Source organism: Calliphora vicina, chromosome 4, assembly GCF_958450345.1.
Source record: "Calliphora vicina chromosome 4, idCalVici1.1, whole genome shotgun sequence".
In the NCBI taxonomy this organism is placed as follows: domain Eukaryota; kingdom Metazoa; phylum Arthropoda; class Insecta; order Diptera; family Calliphoridae; genus Calliphora; species Calliphora vicina.
The window spans coordinates 191060-206360 of record NC_088783.1 but is presented as its reverse complement, the minus strand read 5'-3'; the positions used below and the strand labels follow the sequence as shown (position 1 = coordinate 206360).

General features: G+C 34.6%; 1 protein-coding gene and 1 long non-coding RNA gene across 2 annotated transcripts; one reads left to right on the top strand and one right to left on the bottom strand.

Moving 5' to 3' along the window:
- Positions 1–4585: 4585 nt before the first annotated feature.
- Chchd2 (Coiled-coil-helix-coiled-coil-helix domain containing 2) lies at positions 4586–6244 on the bottom strand. Its single transcript, XM_065508999.1, has 2 exons — positions 6028–6244; positions 4586–5431 (listed from the first exon to the last, which is right to left on the bottom strand). The coding sequence occupies exons 1-2, from the start codon at positions 6072–6074 to the stop codon at positions 5005–5007; spliced, it is 474 nt and encodes a 157-aa protein (XP_065365071.1). The 5' UTR covers positions 6075–6244; the 3' UTR covers positions 4586–5004.
- A 3335-nt stretch (positions 6245–9579) lies between these two features.
- LOC135958813 (uncharacterized) lies at positions 9580–10221 on the top strand. The gene is made up of 2 exons (XR_010576458.1): positions 9580–9696; positions 9756–10221. It is a non-coding gene; the product is annotated as an uncharacterized LOC135958813 (long non-coding RNA).
- The last annotated feature ends 5080 nt before the right edge of the window (positions 10222–15301 follow it).

Sequence of the window (15301 nt, the reverse complement as noted above, 5' to 3'; positions counted from 1 at the left end):
CACCAAGCGCTTCCTGCATGGTGACACTGATAGTGGAGAAAAACTTTCCCTTAATCAGAATCACCACGTCATCTGCATAGGCGAATATCTTCCTACCTTTAGACTCAATGATAAAGATGTAACACATTTAAAATATCGATAATTACATCGAAACTGCAGGAATAAAATTTTACAACAAAATGATTCGATTATAACCGTAGATTTTTCTCGATTCTAGTAATAAAATGTCAGTTTACCCCAACTAAAATTTGTCATCCACAACATACAATTTCAGTCATTAAGATTGAATCATTCGATTAACAATAAATTCGGTTATCATAACCAAATTTTTTTTAAATGCTTTACTAGTCGACTAAATTGTGTGTTCCTAAAAGATTTATTAAGGTGCTTAACAAACATTACAACTTGTAAGGATATTAACCACCATGGTGGACCACCACCATACAAATCTCCGGGTCCTGATGGTTTCATACCTGCTGACCTGCAAAACAATGCAGAATTAGTTACACCATGGCTGATTACGATATTTCAAGCCTGTCTCTCATGGTCCTACATACCTAATCAATGGACCGAATGCAATGTGACTTTTATACCTAAGGGTGGAAAGGCTTCACATACCAAGGCAAAGGACTTTAGGCCAATAAGTCTATCATCCTTTTTGCTTAAAATCCTGGAAAGAATTATTGACATTCATATAAGAATGTCAGTTGGCCAGGGATTATTATCTCCCTCTCAACACGCCTATACAAAAGGGAAATCGGTTGAGACGGCACTTCACTCACTAGTAGGGTATATCGAGAAATCTATCGAATTCCGCAATTACACACTTGTCGCCTTTCTGGATATAGAAGGGCCATTCAACAATGTGAAATCTGCAACCATAATATCAGCCCTGGATTCACTAGGACTTGAACAATCAGTAGTTAGGTACGTTAGGTACCTTCTGAATTATAGGATCATCCGTTCTAAAATTGGAACGACCACGATCTCCAGATCTGCCAAAAGAGGCACTCCCCAAGGGGGTGTCCTATCTCCACTTCTGTGGAACTTGGCATTAAACTGTCTGCTCGGAAAACTAGATTCCCTGAACTACAAGACTGTTGCCTATGCGGATGATGTAGCGGTGGCGGTCTCAGGGTTTCATCTGGGCACGATATCACCAAGACTGGGGACAGCACTCGAAATTTTAAATCGATGGTGTATCGATAGTGGTTTGAGTGTAAATCCCAGTAAAACTGAACTTGTACTGTTCTCTTTACGGAATAAGATTCCTAACTTTACGCTACCCCGACTAAGCGGCACTGAACTGTCGCTCTCGGATAGTGCAAAATACCTGGGTATTATACTTGACAGGAAATTATCCTGGAAACTCAACGTAGAGGCAAGAGCAGCTAAGGCCATGACGGCTATGTATATCTGCAAAAAGGCCATAGGCACGAAATGGGGTATTAGATCCTGGAACATGAATTGGCTAGTCGATACGGTTACTAAACCAATACTATTTTATGGGGTCAATGGATAAGGCCTCCAATCGCATACTCTTTGAAAGGGTATTGAGACGTATGGCAATCCTGATAACAGGGGCATTGCGAACTACCGCGACAAAATCGCTTTTTACTCTACTCAATTGGATTCCAGTAGATCTAATGGCCAGGCAATTGGCATTAAACACGGCCTTTAGGCTCAAGGCCTGCAACGCATGGAAATTCAGGTCCTATGGACATGCTTGCATAATAGGAAACTTACGAAATCTTCCTGATCTTATTGATTACTGTACCCCCAAACCCTTCTTCCTGAGGAATTTCGGTTTCTCTATCCCATCCAGTATGGAGCTTGTTGATGGTCTCCCTGTCGATGAAATGAGGCTATCGATCTATACGGTTGGGTCCAAAAAGGGGGATAGAGTGGGCGGAGGCATATACATTCCTGAATTCGGAATAAGAATATCCTTTAGGCTCCCAAATGGATGCAGCATCCTTTAGGCTGAAATATCGGCCATTAGAAGAGCGGCAAACTGGCTCAGATATTACAGTGTATCTGGTCGAGATATCCGTATATATAATGACAATATATCCGCAATTAAATCCCTGGTAGGTGTTTACACAACATCGAATATGGTGCAGGAATGCCGGACATCCTTAAATTTGATGGCGAGACATTCGACAGTTGTACTCACATGGGTACGTGGACACAGGGACAATGAGGGCAATTGTATTGCCGATTACTTGGCGGGAAGAGGAGCCTTGATGTCAGACGACGAAATAGACTTCCTCTGTGGAATCCCGTTATCAACCTGCAAGGAATTGATACAAAACGCGTATTACGAACTTGCCCAAGCAAGGTGGGGTAATGAACCCACTTGTACCACTACGAGGATGATATGGCCTGCGTTGGACTGTAAACGCACGTCGTATCTACTTCGATTACAACGAATACGTCTGAGCAACTTGGTGGCGATGATCACCGGTCACTGCACTTTCGGGACTCATGCCGCAAGACTTGGGTTACCTCATCATGACTTCTGTAGAAGTTGTCAGAACGAGGAAGAGGAAGAAACCATCGTACACTTCTTTTGTTACTGCCCGGCACTGGGTGATCTACGTGCTAGGCTCTTAGGTGAGAGATTCGTCAGTACCCTTTCCGGGTTATCTGTAAAGGAACTAAGGTGTATAGACGCCTTTATCAGGGAAACCGGATGGTTGATAAGACCGGTCACGCAAACTTTACCTTCTATGGATCCAGCAACCATCCCATGATGGTCTGCGTTTTTCGAATTCTTTGAATTCCTAACTCCTCTCCTCCTCCTCTTTTTCTTTACACTCTACTCTTGTTAACTTCACTATGACTCAAACTATAGATTTCCCTTTTCTTTAACTTCTATTTTCCTTTTTCTTCCTTTCTGTTTTTATTCTCCTTTCAGGTATCACAAAGGGAACGTTTATTGGACCCAAGTGAGCTGAACAATACCTAAGGTTTTGGACGGCTGCCTGAATACCATACCATACCAAGGATATTAATATTTAGTGAAAAATCTTTTAAGAAAAATATGTATGTATGGACATTATTGAATTTTTTATAGATTAACTACGTGGTGACAAATACCAATAACATAATACAAATGTGAGAGGGCATTTTCAATAGCGGACAACATAAGATCTTGCCTACGTAATCCTTAAGGGCCTTATTCAAAATAATTTTTTAAATTTATCAAAGGTTTATAAAACAAATTTTGTATGACAATTTTGTTTTATAAACCTTTCATAAATTTAAAAATTGATTATGAAAATTGATTATTACTCAAAACTGTTAATTTATATTTTGGAATATAACTCACTATGGTATTATATACGTCGTTGCAAAGGTCTTTGAAATATCTATCATTAGATATCCATATTGTGTATATTAATGACTTAATAATCCAGATATAGGACAAAAATCGAGGTTGTCCTGCCACAAATGGCTGAGATTTTCTCGATTTGATATTGATGTATGAATCGTGTATGTAAGTTAGTTGGGGGCTTCGGAAAGTTGATTTCAACAGACAGAAATGGCTTAATCGGCTCCGCTATACATGGAACATTTTATTTTTATATATGCAGTAACGTAGCCTCTTCGGTAACGTAAGGTAGCGTTTCTACTAATAAAGGTATTTAATGATAGAAATATCAAAAACAGTTTCGTCAGGTGAATTTGTTGACTGCCTGGTCGCAAGTAAGTGATACAAATCTGTGGCCATATGGAAGAGTGGCTTAAATCGACATAAGGGCGAATTGATAATGAAAAAGATTTTAAGTAGAAAATGCCACAAATCTTCTATATTTACCAATACTTTTTTTAAAACTTGTACCTTTGATGTTTAATAAATTTAATATCAATATGTTATGTTACAGATTTTGTGTAAAAAACAGTAAAATTGGGAATACTTCCAATTTTTTTCGTTTCGACTTAAGCTGTTCTTCCATACGGACACAAAAATATACATACATTGTATATTTGGGTGGGCAAACTAAGCTGTTTGCCCAGGTATCATGCACAGAATTAATCTTTTATTCCGATCGAAAGTGAATTAATTCCGTATTTCACTTCTTTAGAAAAAGTAAAATTTCTTTCGGAATGAAACCACTTTCAGTTTTCAAAGTGAAATTGATATTTATTTTTAAATTATTTGGTATTGTTAAATGTTTATTGTTATTGAAAATTCAGGGACCGAATTACCGCATTCGATATCGAGTTAAATGGATCGTAATTTTCTTACTTGAGATTATGTCATTCGATATCGAGCAAGATATTTAGTACATTTTATCATAATTTCGATATCTAAATCATTTTTCTTTACGATAGCCCTTTCGATCACGAATGCGGTAATTTGACCAATTTGGTAATTTTGTACCAAAAACTTCACTTTCTGTACCAAAAACTTCACTTTTATTTTAATATAAAAATTACCAAAACGAAATCGATCGGAATAAAAACTACGCAATTGAAACAATTTCGAACAAAATGTGCGACAGGCCTGTATCAGTTTTTTTTAAATCACATGTATGTACTTTGTACAATTACACTGCAAAATATAAATAAAAATTCGTTGTTTTTATTATAGTGGTGATAACAACAGTAGTCTATATAATGAATATTTTAAAAAACCTTTCAACCAATTGTGAATATATTAAATGACTCATGCACAAAAAATGGATTTCCTTGTTCTTCCCAGGAATCAAACAAAATTTTAAAACATGGATAAGCTTTTTTAACATATTGCGATGTACATATTTGGTGACTGCTGTTGCTACCTGGTTTTTTATTATGGAAATATATTTTTTTTTACAAAAATTAAAATTAAATAATTATTTGCTATATTAAAATTCAAAATAAACTCAATGAATTAAAAAAAAAAATCAAATTCTAATTAAAAGTAAAATAGGATATTTTAATTTATGATGTTGGATTTGTTCTGCAAGTTCTAAGAACAATTCAAACCAATCCCATCCACGGTTAACATTCTATCTATTGTAAATGGTGTTGAACTTTACACTGTCTCAACGCCTCATTGAAACCTTCACAGAGTGTTAAATCGGATTGACCTTGAGCACATTGTAAGAATTGCTTAATTTCCCAGCTGCATGGTCCCTGTGGTTCATTAGGTTGTGCAGCACCGCCATATTGTTGGGCTTGAGCAGCGGGTGGGGCTGCAGTAGGTGCTGCTGCTTCTTTGTCAGAGCCACTGAAAAGACTGGTAAGACCATGACCAACAGTATGTCCAATAGCAGATCCAACGGCAACTCCTCCAGCTGTTGCAGCCATCTGTTGAAACATGGAAGGTTGCTGTGGGGCACCTACTGCTGTTGGAGCAGCTTGCATAGGAGCTGGCGGTGGAGGTGCTGGAGCAGCACGAGCTGGAACATTGGGTGTAGGAGCTGGAGATGGAGCAACTCTAGAAATAAAAAAATATTTAGTACAATTAATATTAACAAAGTACATGTAATTTGTTTAGCATTTCCCGATATAGCAAATGCACTTGTTTATATTTCAAACATATACAAAATACTTGTCATAATTTTCCAAACATAAAATTGCTACTTTTGTTTGCATCAAATATACAAATTGCGACCTTTCTGACTTACATAAAGCATTTATGTGTACATTTTATCTAATATAGCAAATTTTATAATCTTATGTGATACACTGTATGAATTTTTGCAATTTTATTCGCCAGATCTACCTTTTTAATTTTTTTCGACGAAAATTAATTCACACTGCTAAAAATTGAGGTTATGTAACCATTGGAAAACTTTGATATATTTTTTTTCGGAAGTAATTTCATCATGTTGAAAAATATTGATCGAATTTTACATATCACATGCAATTGTTCACATCAAAAGCAAAATTTCTTCATTTGTTCTTAATAAATATATTCATGCACTTAATATGTAGATACATATATATTTTTAAGATAAATCTAGCAAATTCTGATTTCATAACATTAATTAAATTTTCCAATTAGAAAATTGTCACACTTTTCTTTCCTACCTTCTTGAAGCTGGTGGGGGGCTTGCAGAACGACCACGTCTAACCATTTTAATTGATTTTTAATTAATTTTTTGCAAAAATTTCAATGTTAAATTTCTTATTTTTGATATTATTAAAGTGCACTTAAACGTTGTTTGTTATCCTCCGTTCGCTTTAATTTTTCTTTATTTTCTACTTGCAAATCGATGACTGTCAAAGTTTTATATTATTTCGAAAAAACCAGAAAATTCGAAGACGGTAAGGGTTGCCATTTCCCTGAAACTTTTAAAATAATAATGTTTATATAGCAGCAAAAATTAAAAAAATCTCACAACTTTAAAAAAAATTCATTCAAATATACCCAGTGTAAAGACAATAAAATCACAAAGAAATTTTTAAAATTTGCTTCGCTGACAATATGGTTATGTATACGTACATATGTAACAACCGGTTTTGACAAGACATTAATTTGTTCAGACAGCTAAAAATTGCTTGTCCGCACATGAATATGTATTGTGACTAGTCAAGACGTGGTGTTACCCCGATCATGACAAGATATCAATTTCTTGTTCGCACATGAATTTGTCTCGAGTGGACAACTCTTGTCGATGTTATGTTCTTGTTCGAACAACGTTGTCAGAACAATTGTTCGCACAAATATGTCTGACATCAAATGTCATTTTCATACAAAGACCAGAGCAAGAAGTCGATCAGCTAAAAGTCGGCTATTAGCCGCCGCCGATATTTATTGCTTCATTAAGCCGCCGCCGAAGTAGACGGCTAAAGTCGATTATCCAGCTAAGCTGATTTAAGCTAATTTATTTTATATTTGTATAAAAAACAACAAACTTTTTCCATATCTTGAAATTGCAAAAATGCCAAAAGAAGCCGTCTACACCCAGCAACAATAAATAGTTGCATTAGCCGATATTAATTGAATTTAATTTTTAATTTGATTATCTTTTTTGGTAAATTCAAATTCGGTAATTTTAATTTTGTTATTGTTGTTACCGACTTAGTCGACTTTGAGCAGTCGCTGAATTTTTTTTCTTAGCCGCCGCCGCCGATAATTACTCGACTTAGCCGCCGCCGTATAACTTTGAAGTAAGCCGCCGCCGGCATTAATTACGTATCGGCTTCGTTTTCTGACAAAGGCTGGAATTTTAAAAAAATTACAAAGAAAACTGAACTTGAACATTGACACCAACCGAATTCATAACAACGAATTTTGATTATATTACTTTGTCTACCATATTCGCGTTGTGTATAGCGTTTTGCTTTAACACACCACTGATATTGTAGTACAAAATATTTGTTATCCCTTTTTAAGAGAACTGCCCTATCATCTGATTTTGAATTTTTGAAACGTCAAATTTGACATCTCTGTATACTTTGTGGTTTGTTGTTACGAACACTACAACAAACATAATATCAACAAAAACAAAAGGTTGACTTTGAAAGCTCCAGCCAACAGAAACAAATTAATTGCAAGTAATTTTTGTAACTGTTGAACTTGTTGACCAATCAACACCACCTTTTAATAAATTCGTCTTTTTTTTTTGAAATTTAAATTTGGTTGGCGGAGTTGAAAACTCTCAAATTGCCAGGTTATCCCACGTTGATTTTAGTTCCCAGTCGACCTATATCTTCATCAAATCAAAAACGATTGCATGTGACCAATGCAAACTTCGAGAAACTCTAACGCGGTACAGTTATACGACGCCAAACATCCAATGCGAGAGTGAGCCGCAAAACTTTGCCCTTAACTCCCTGTCTATAAGTGATAAATTTTTATCATGATAAATGTCAAAATCGTTGTCAAGATAAAAAATTATCAGGTATAGTCTTCATTTATTAGTATTATTGCTTCGTTATGACAAAATTGTTAGTGCTTTTGCTCAGACAACTTTGTCTTGACAACAAACGTCATTAATTGTTATGATAAATATTTGTCAAGTATAGACAGGGAGTAAGCGATAATGACAATGACGCGCGAGCTCTTTCTCCACCCAGAGCTGAATCACAAAGTACACAGAGGCGACACGGCAAAAAAAATATATTTGTCTATTTCGCTCGAAACAATTACAACTGGTTTGGTTTTGTGCTTATTTATATAGTTGTTTGTTTTAACGCACTATCTGTATTAAACCGCAAATTTGTTTTCTCTTTCTATCGAAACAATTTCAAAAAAAGCTGATTTTAGTGTTTTTGAACTGTCAAATTTGACGCCTCTGTGTACTTTGTGGCTGAATTACGACTGATAAATTCGTCTTGATCGACACGTTTAACCCACACCGCACAGTGGTCCAATTGCTCAATCTAGCCGGGAAAAAGACTTTTGAAAATTTTGACTATTTCATCAGTTAAACAATCTGAGAAAAAAAAATTTTTTTGGGCATGAATGTGTGGTTTTGTATGTACATTTTTTCTTTGTGGGTTTGTTTGAAGCCTATAAACGGCGAAACGGCTGGACCGATTTTCCTGAAATTTTCACACCGTCTTTCTGTATGTGTGGAAGGAATTAAAGGATACCATTCATTAAAAAATTTGAAGTGGGCGGAATGCCACGCCAACCTTAAAAATAAAAATACAGCTCCTTCCTCGTAATTGACATGTTAAACTCTAAATGAAATAAAAATCGTTGAGGCAAAAAGTGGCAGCTGATTTTTTACACAATTTAAAATTTGCACCAAACAAACAAAATAAACAAAAAAACAAAACATGTAAACAGAAGAAGAAAAAAACAAGAAGAAGAAATAAATAAATGTCAAACTGAATTACGAATGTTGTCGTGTAAACAGGTTGATTCGCAATCTTAATTCAAAACGCGAATTAAGTAATTCAGACTGCCGTGGAAACATGGCATAAGACAGTCCTTTCTTACGTTGTGGGTTATACAGCAGCTGGCCTTCGCCTGCGTACGAATTCATGTAGTTTGTTAAGGTCATCTTGCTCTTGGGAAGTGTTTTCATTATTTGTTGATGAGGGCTTAATACCGAATTCTAAATCACCAGGCAACTTGAGTTTTGTCCCGAAGACAATTTTTGCACGATTCACAACTGTTAACCACTTATTTGTTTTTTTTTTATTCTTATTTGTTATTTTTTCCTATTTTGACATTTCGCATCCCAGAGTTGCCACGTAAAATATTTGAGATATATAAAACTGCGTTATACTGCTGAAGTTGTCCACGACTTCTTAGCTGCTATGCATTGTGGACAATTGGCTACCCAATCGGCTACTGCTTGCTGGCAACCCACCCAATAAAAACGTTGTTTTAACTTTTCTAAGGTTTTTGTCACACCACTGGGACCATCATGGAACTCTTTCATTACTTTGTTTATTCTAGAGGATGGTACCACTATAAGATTTGTCACCGTTTTACCGTCAGCTCTTTCCCATATGCGGTATAAGCAGCCATTTAACACTGCAGACTATTCCATAGGGCCCAATATGATTTCATCAGTGGACTTTCGGTGGATATTTCATTGCGGGTAAGCTTTCTGTCTTCTTCTTTAGCCGATATTATTTTAACCAATATGGGGTAATTTCTTTCCGCTACAGATCAATGTTCACTGGACTCTATATGCATTAGTCGAACGTCGATGACACATTAATTTTCCTAGGCTTTTGCGCAATGCTTTCATCCCACGTTGCAAGGCCGTCGGACGCGCTCTCAAGTCCGCATTGGTATGTGTATATTAAATTAACTTTAAAAATATAAAAACTTAAATAAATTATGTTTTAAGCAATATAATCAAACGCGTGGAGACGCGCGACATGTATGGATTAATGGGGTAGTGAATCAAGTAAAAGTGTTATTCACGTTGTTGATAGACCTTCAACTTCAGCAGTGGTCCAACAACAAGAACCTTCGAAACGATTGGTGAAAGAAGTCCGCAAAAGAAATCAAAATTCCACAACACCTCAACAGACATCGTCTTCGGACAATGAAAGCGATAATTTTCAAAACTCATAAAATCAAGCACCCCACAACAAGCTCAACTCCCGTCAAATCCACCTACATGCCAAGTTATTTCCCAGAAGTACCGATATTGAAATGTTTCAATATTTTATTTAATTGTCCTGTTAATGCTGTTTAGTTAATTATTTGGTATTATTAAGAATAATAAGAATGTGAATGTTAATATGTGGAATGTCCATCTCTATCTCAGATTGCAGGTTTCAATAAAAAAATATTGATACTATAAACAATTGGTAATTAAGTTTATTATTAATAAATCAAATCCTTTAAATCTATCTAATACTGAAACAGATCAAAAGATAGAGATGGACGGACATTCCACATAGTAACATTCACATTCATAGGGTTAGATATTAATTGTTTCCCAAATCAATTTTATTTGTAATGTTTTACTCTATTTTCTTTTTATAAATAAATATCATTGTTATTAGTATTATAGCATAGAAAAAATAGTTAATTTAATTAAACAGATATTTTATTACATAGATAATTTTCCAAAAATAAAAGTATAAATTAGTTTTGCTATCATTTGTAATTTTGAAAAGTTTATAAGAAAGTTTAACAAAAATGTTTGTTGATTTTTCGAACAAGGAAATCAACTAAAATTTTAGGCATATTTACTAAATAACTTTGTAAATGCCCTTGCGCTTATTTAAATTTATACTATATTTTTAGGCAATATTACCTATAGAATTTTTTGTATGTATGACCTTTTTCCATCCCGTTGATCACCTGCGAAAGCACACCGCCTATTCCGTATCCACTCGCATCGCTGTCTAGCTCATCGCCCCAGGGATGGGATATGTCAAAATTGGTGTTGTACACAATAATTCCTTTAACTGCAGGAATGCCTGTTCTTGAGAATCACTCCACAGGAACGGTCGCGACTTCTGGGTTAGCTCATGCAAGCTTGCGGCAACACTGGAAAAATTCGGAACAAATCGTCTGTAGTACGTGCAAAGGCTTAGAAAACTTCGCAATTCGTGAAGATTTTTCGGACGAGGCCAGTCTTTTATGGCTCGTATTTTATCTGCATCTGTTGTTATGCCGTCTGCTGTTACGTGATGCCCTAAAAACTTAACTTCTTTCTGGAACAATGCACATTTCTTTAAGCTAAGTTTTAGTCCAGCCGCAGATATTCGTTTAAGGACTTCTTCAAGGTTTTTCAGGTGTTCATCAAAAGACTTCCCCATGACAATTATGTCATCGAGGTACACCAAGCATGTCTTCCAGTGAAGACCTTTCAACACATATTCCATTAAACGCTCGAATGTGGCTGGAACATTGCAGAGTCCAAAGGGCATCATATTGAATTGCCAAAATCCGTCACTCGCGCTAAAGGCAGTTTTCTCCTTCACCTCTATCGCGAATCAATATTTCATATGAATGATGTTTCCCTTTCATCAACTTTATTCACGTGAAAAAATTCCCCATGTTGTGAAATTTTTAGATGAATTTTGTAAACAATAAACAGCTGTTACGAACAAAATTAACTATTGTGAATTACAAGTTCATGGGAATATCACGATATCAATTTTCCATCCGAGGGAATTGGATATTAAAGACCTGCACAAGCTGCATTGCAAGGCGAATTTATACAAGGTGGAGTCAGTCAAACAACTGATAATTTTTTTTTTCGCATTTTGGTTCTAACAATTGTCAAATCTTGTTTTTATATTTAAATACATACATACATATTCTAAGCTTATTAACAAAATATTTATTGTTTACATAAATAAGTAAAGCCCTCACTATTCAATTATCTACACTATATTAAGTTTAAATACTTATTTGTTAAATTTTTCATTTTGGTTTTTTGACATTTGTTAAGACCAATCGTTGTTTTTGTAGAACTAACACCACCTTGTATTAATTCGCCTTGCTGCATTGTTAAACATGAAGTCAATTGCCACATGATGCTTTTGTCATGTCATGTTATGTTCTTTTACCTACTTAACAGCAACACGCAAAGGCAATGTATATCAAAACAAAAAGTAAATACAGCATAATTTTAACAACATCATAACACACACAACACTAAAAAAATTAACAGATGACATGGAAAATAATTTCAAGTCATTTAAATCAATATAAAAATACAACTGAAATTTATGTTTATATTATATTATAGGTCAAAATAAAAATACAAAAGTACATCAATGGGTTTTCAATGTTGTTTTGGACAATTTTACAATATTTAGTAATATTACCTGTTATATTATTACTTAAAAAGGAATACGTATATAAGCCATAAAATGCCAATAATTTTCATGGAATTAAAAATGTAATGTTTTTCACATATTTATTACCGACTTAGGTACAACCGTTGGAATATTATTAAGTCCCATTTTACAATGCAGAAATTGAAAGGCAGACAGACGAAGGTTGTGGCCGAGGGGTTGAAGAGGTATAGTGTGTATTACAAAGGTTTAGGTTAGTTAAAAAGAGAATGCAAAATGTCTGCCTTTCAATTTCTGCATTGTAAAAGGGGACTAACGGGGCATTTAATAATTACACTGCTAAATAAAATAAAACTCCATGAACAAAGCCAATTGGCCTATTAGGCGGTGTGAAATTAAAGTATAAATCGTGTATTCACTACACTGAAGAGGCATTTATGGAGTGAAGTTTTTAACATATTTAATGATATTAAAGATATCAAAAAATTCGTTTATCATACTCGTTGTAAAAACGTGTTTAAATCTTTCGCGGCATAATTGCTACAAAAATTATAAATCTTCGAAAATGTTCCAATGGAACAAATTCAACTGCCTAACGATCTGAAGAAAAAGTGTAGGCCATTTATTACGTAGCTTCACAGAAAAAAAGTTTTATAGTTCTTTATGTTATTCAAAAATGTTTAAAATTTTTCTTGGAAAATATTTATGTAGGTACATAATTTTTTATTATTTTCAGCTAGACATTGAGAAAATATGACGAAATTTACTGCATTTTTTTGAAGAAGATAATGGTATTATGTTGCTCTAATGTTATTGGATTAATTGTAGTCTTTACGTTTCAGACTTTTCGATACATTTAGAAATATTGGCCAATATTGGGATATTATATACAAATATTTGAACTACATAAATCATTGGGTAATGAAATTTATTATAAAATAGCAACAAATTTGTGTAAAAATTTCCTTCATGTACAATTTTATAATATTTCTGAACATGTTCTTATTCTGAATGAAAAAAGTTTTCATGTTCATGTTCGATTAATAATATTTATTAAAAATTTCATTTTAATTATGAATTTCTTTTTTCTGTGTTACCCTTTATTATTTACATATATTTTTTAAAAATGCTTATATTATTTGTTCTAAATAATTCTAAAATATAATTCTAAATAATAATATTTCTCAGATTTTCACTGTTCAGCAGTTGTGTACAATTTCATTCTGCTTTGCAATTTTATTCTGCCTAACAATGCGACACTTGTTAACATCAATTCAACTCAAGCTACCACACATAATAACAGAAAAACCAATAGTTATAGGCATGACATGGTACAACACGGTTTTCGTGGCGCGATGACATGTCATGACATGTCGACACAACAAAACAAAGCATCAAATTTTGAAGTAAGACATTTTTCTACAAAATGTTGTCTTGTACAGGCCTTTATTGGATATTTCATGGGAACAAAATTTCACATGTTATTGCCGATAGGGGTGCTTGTCTTTGTCCATGCCAGGGGCATTATTTGTTTTCAGTTTTTTGATTGCTGATGTTAAGGTCGAGAATCGAATTTTCATTGGGGAAATAACAAGGTCTTCAATAGCTGGTAAAGTAATGTCTGCGCTAGAAATATTAGGCGTAAATACTCTTTCTAGGTGATCGGCAAAAACTTCGGCTTTATCTTTATGGGACCTAACCCAATTACCATCGCTATAACGAATAGCAGATTCGTATCTAGTTGGGTTTATAAGTTTATTGGCTTATAAACCCAACCAAAGACTATAATCCTTGGATTTTGTTGGATCTAGACCTTCCAAATATGCCTTTAGAGTTGACTGTTTGTTTTGTTGGATCTAGACCTTCCAAATATGCCTTTAGAGTTGACTGTTTGTCCTCCATAAGTGCAGTATGAAGGGTTCTTTGACAGTGGTTTAGTTGACTTTTCAAGGTAGGAGAACGGTGTAGTTGTCATTGTCTTCTAAAAGTTCTCTTTTCCTTTATAAGGTTTTGTATGGTTGTTGAAAATTTATTATTTTTGGTGCCGGTGTAGCGTTTAAAAGTCGATAAACTTTGCTGCAGTCGATAATGTTTCCGAAAACATGTTTATAGCATCTTGTATTTCATTGTCGGATGTCAGTGAAATATTTTGAGATACGTGGGAGCTTACATACTTTCTATATTTAAGCCAGTTAGTATGTCTATTAAGGAAACAAAAAGGTTTTTCGATGTTTTGCCAATTGAGCATTGATATAATAGTGGGAGAGTGGTCAGAAGACAAGTCGAACAAATAGACTGTAGAAAGCTGATCGCTGCTGATGTTCTTAATGACTGCAAAATCTATTAAATCAGGAGTCTTTTGTAGATCTAAAGGCCAATAAGTGGGCTGTCCACCAGATATAACGTCAAGTTTAAGAGATGAGATAGCTTTAAATAACTGCCTGCCCTTAGGAGTTGTGAGTCGTGAGCTTTGCGTTGTAATCTCCTGCCGCTATAAATTTGTTGCCTAGAGTTTTGTAAAACGTTATGAATTGATCATCTGTTATTTTGTGTCTTGGGGGACAGTATAGAGAAGATATTTAATAAATATGGAAAGTCATTTGACTGAAATCGCCGATAAGCGTGTTTATTAGAAGCGTTATCTGTATAAAGACTGGGCATCCCCTGTAATTTGCGGTGTGGTTACCACCACAGTTGCTACATTTTTGGGTCGTGTTTAGAATTCGTGCACTCGAAAGTTTTATGGAGATCACCACAGATTACACATACTGCTGGGAGCTTGCAATAACTTTAAACAGTGGTTGCGACTTTAAACAGTGGTTGCGGTATTTTATCCTTATTGTTAATGTTGTGTACATACTTTACCTTGTAGCCTTCACTGTCTACAATTTTGATTGTATGTTTTTCTTTGTTTTTGAATTTTCAAGTAGGCGTGGTACCTCCCATACAAAGTTAATATTAAATATCAAATATTTTGGAAACTATAATAGCTATAGTCCTCAAATTTAGCATGAACAATACCAACGTTTGTATAAATATTTAAGGCCAAAATGGGAGTAGAAGCCACAGAGGGCGTGGCACCTCCCATATGATGATAATTAAAATCTATTATATGGGATACTAAATAAGA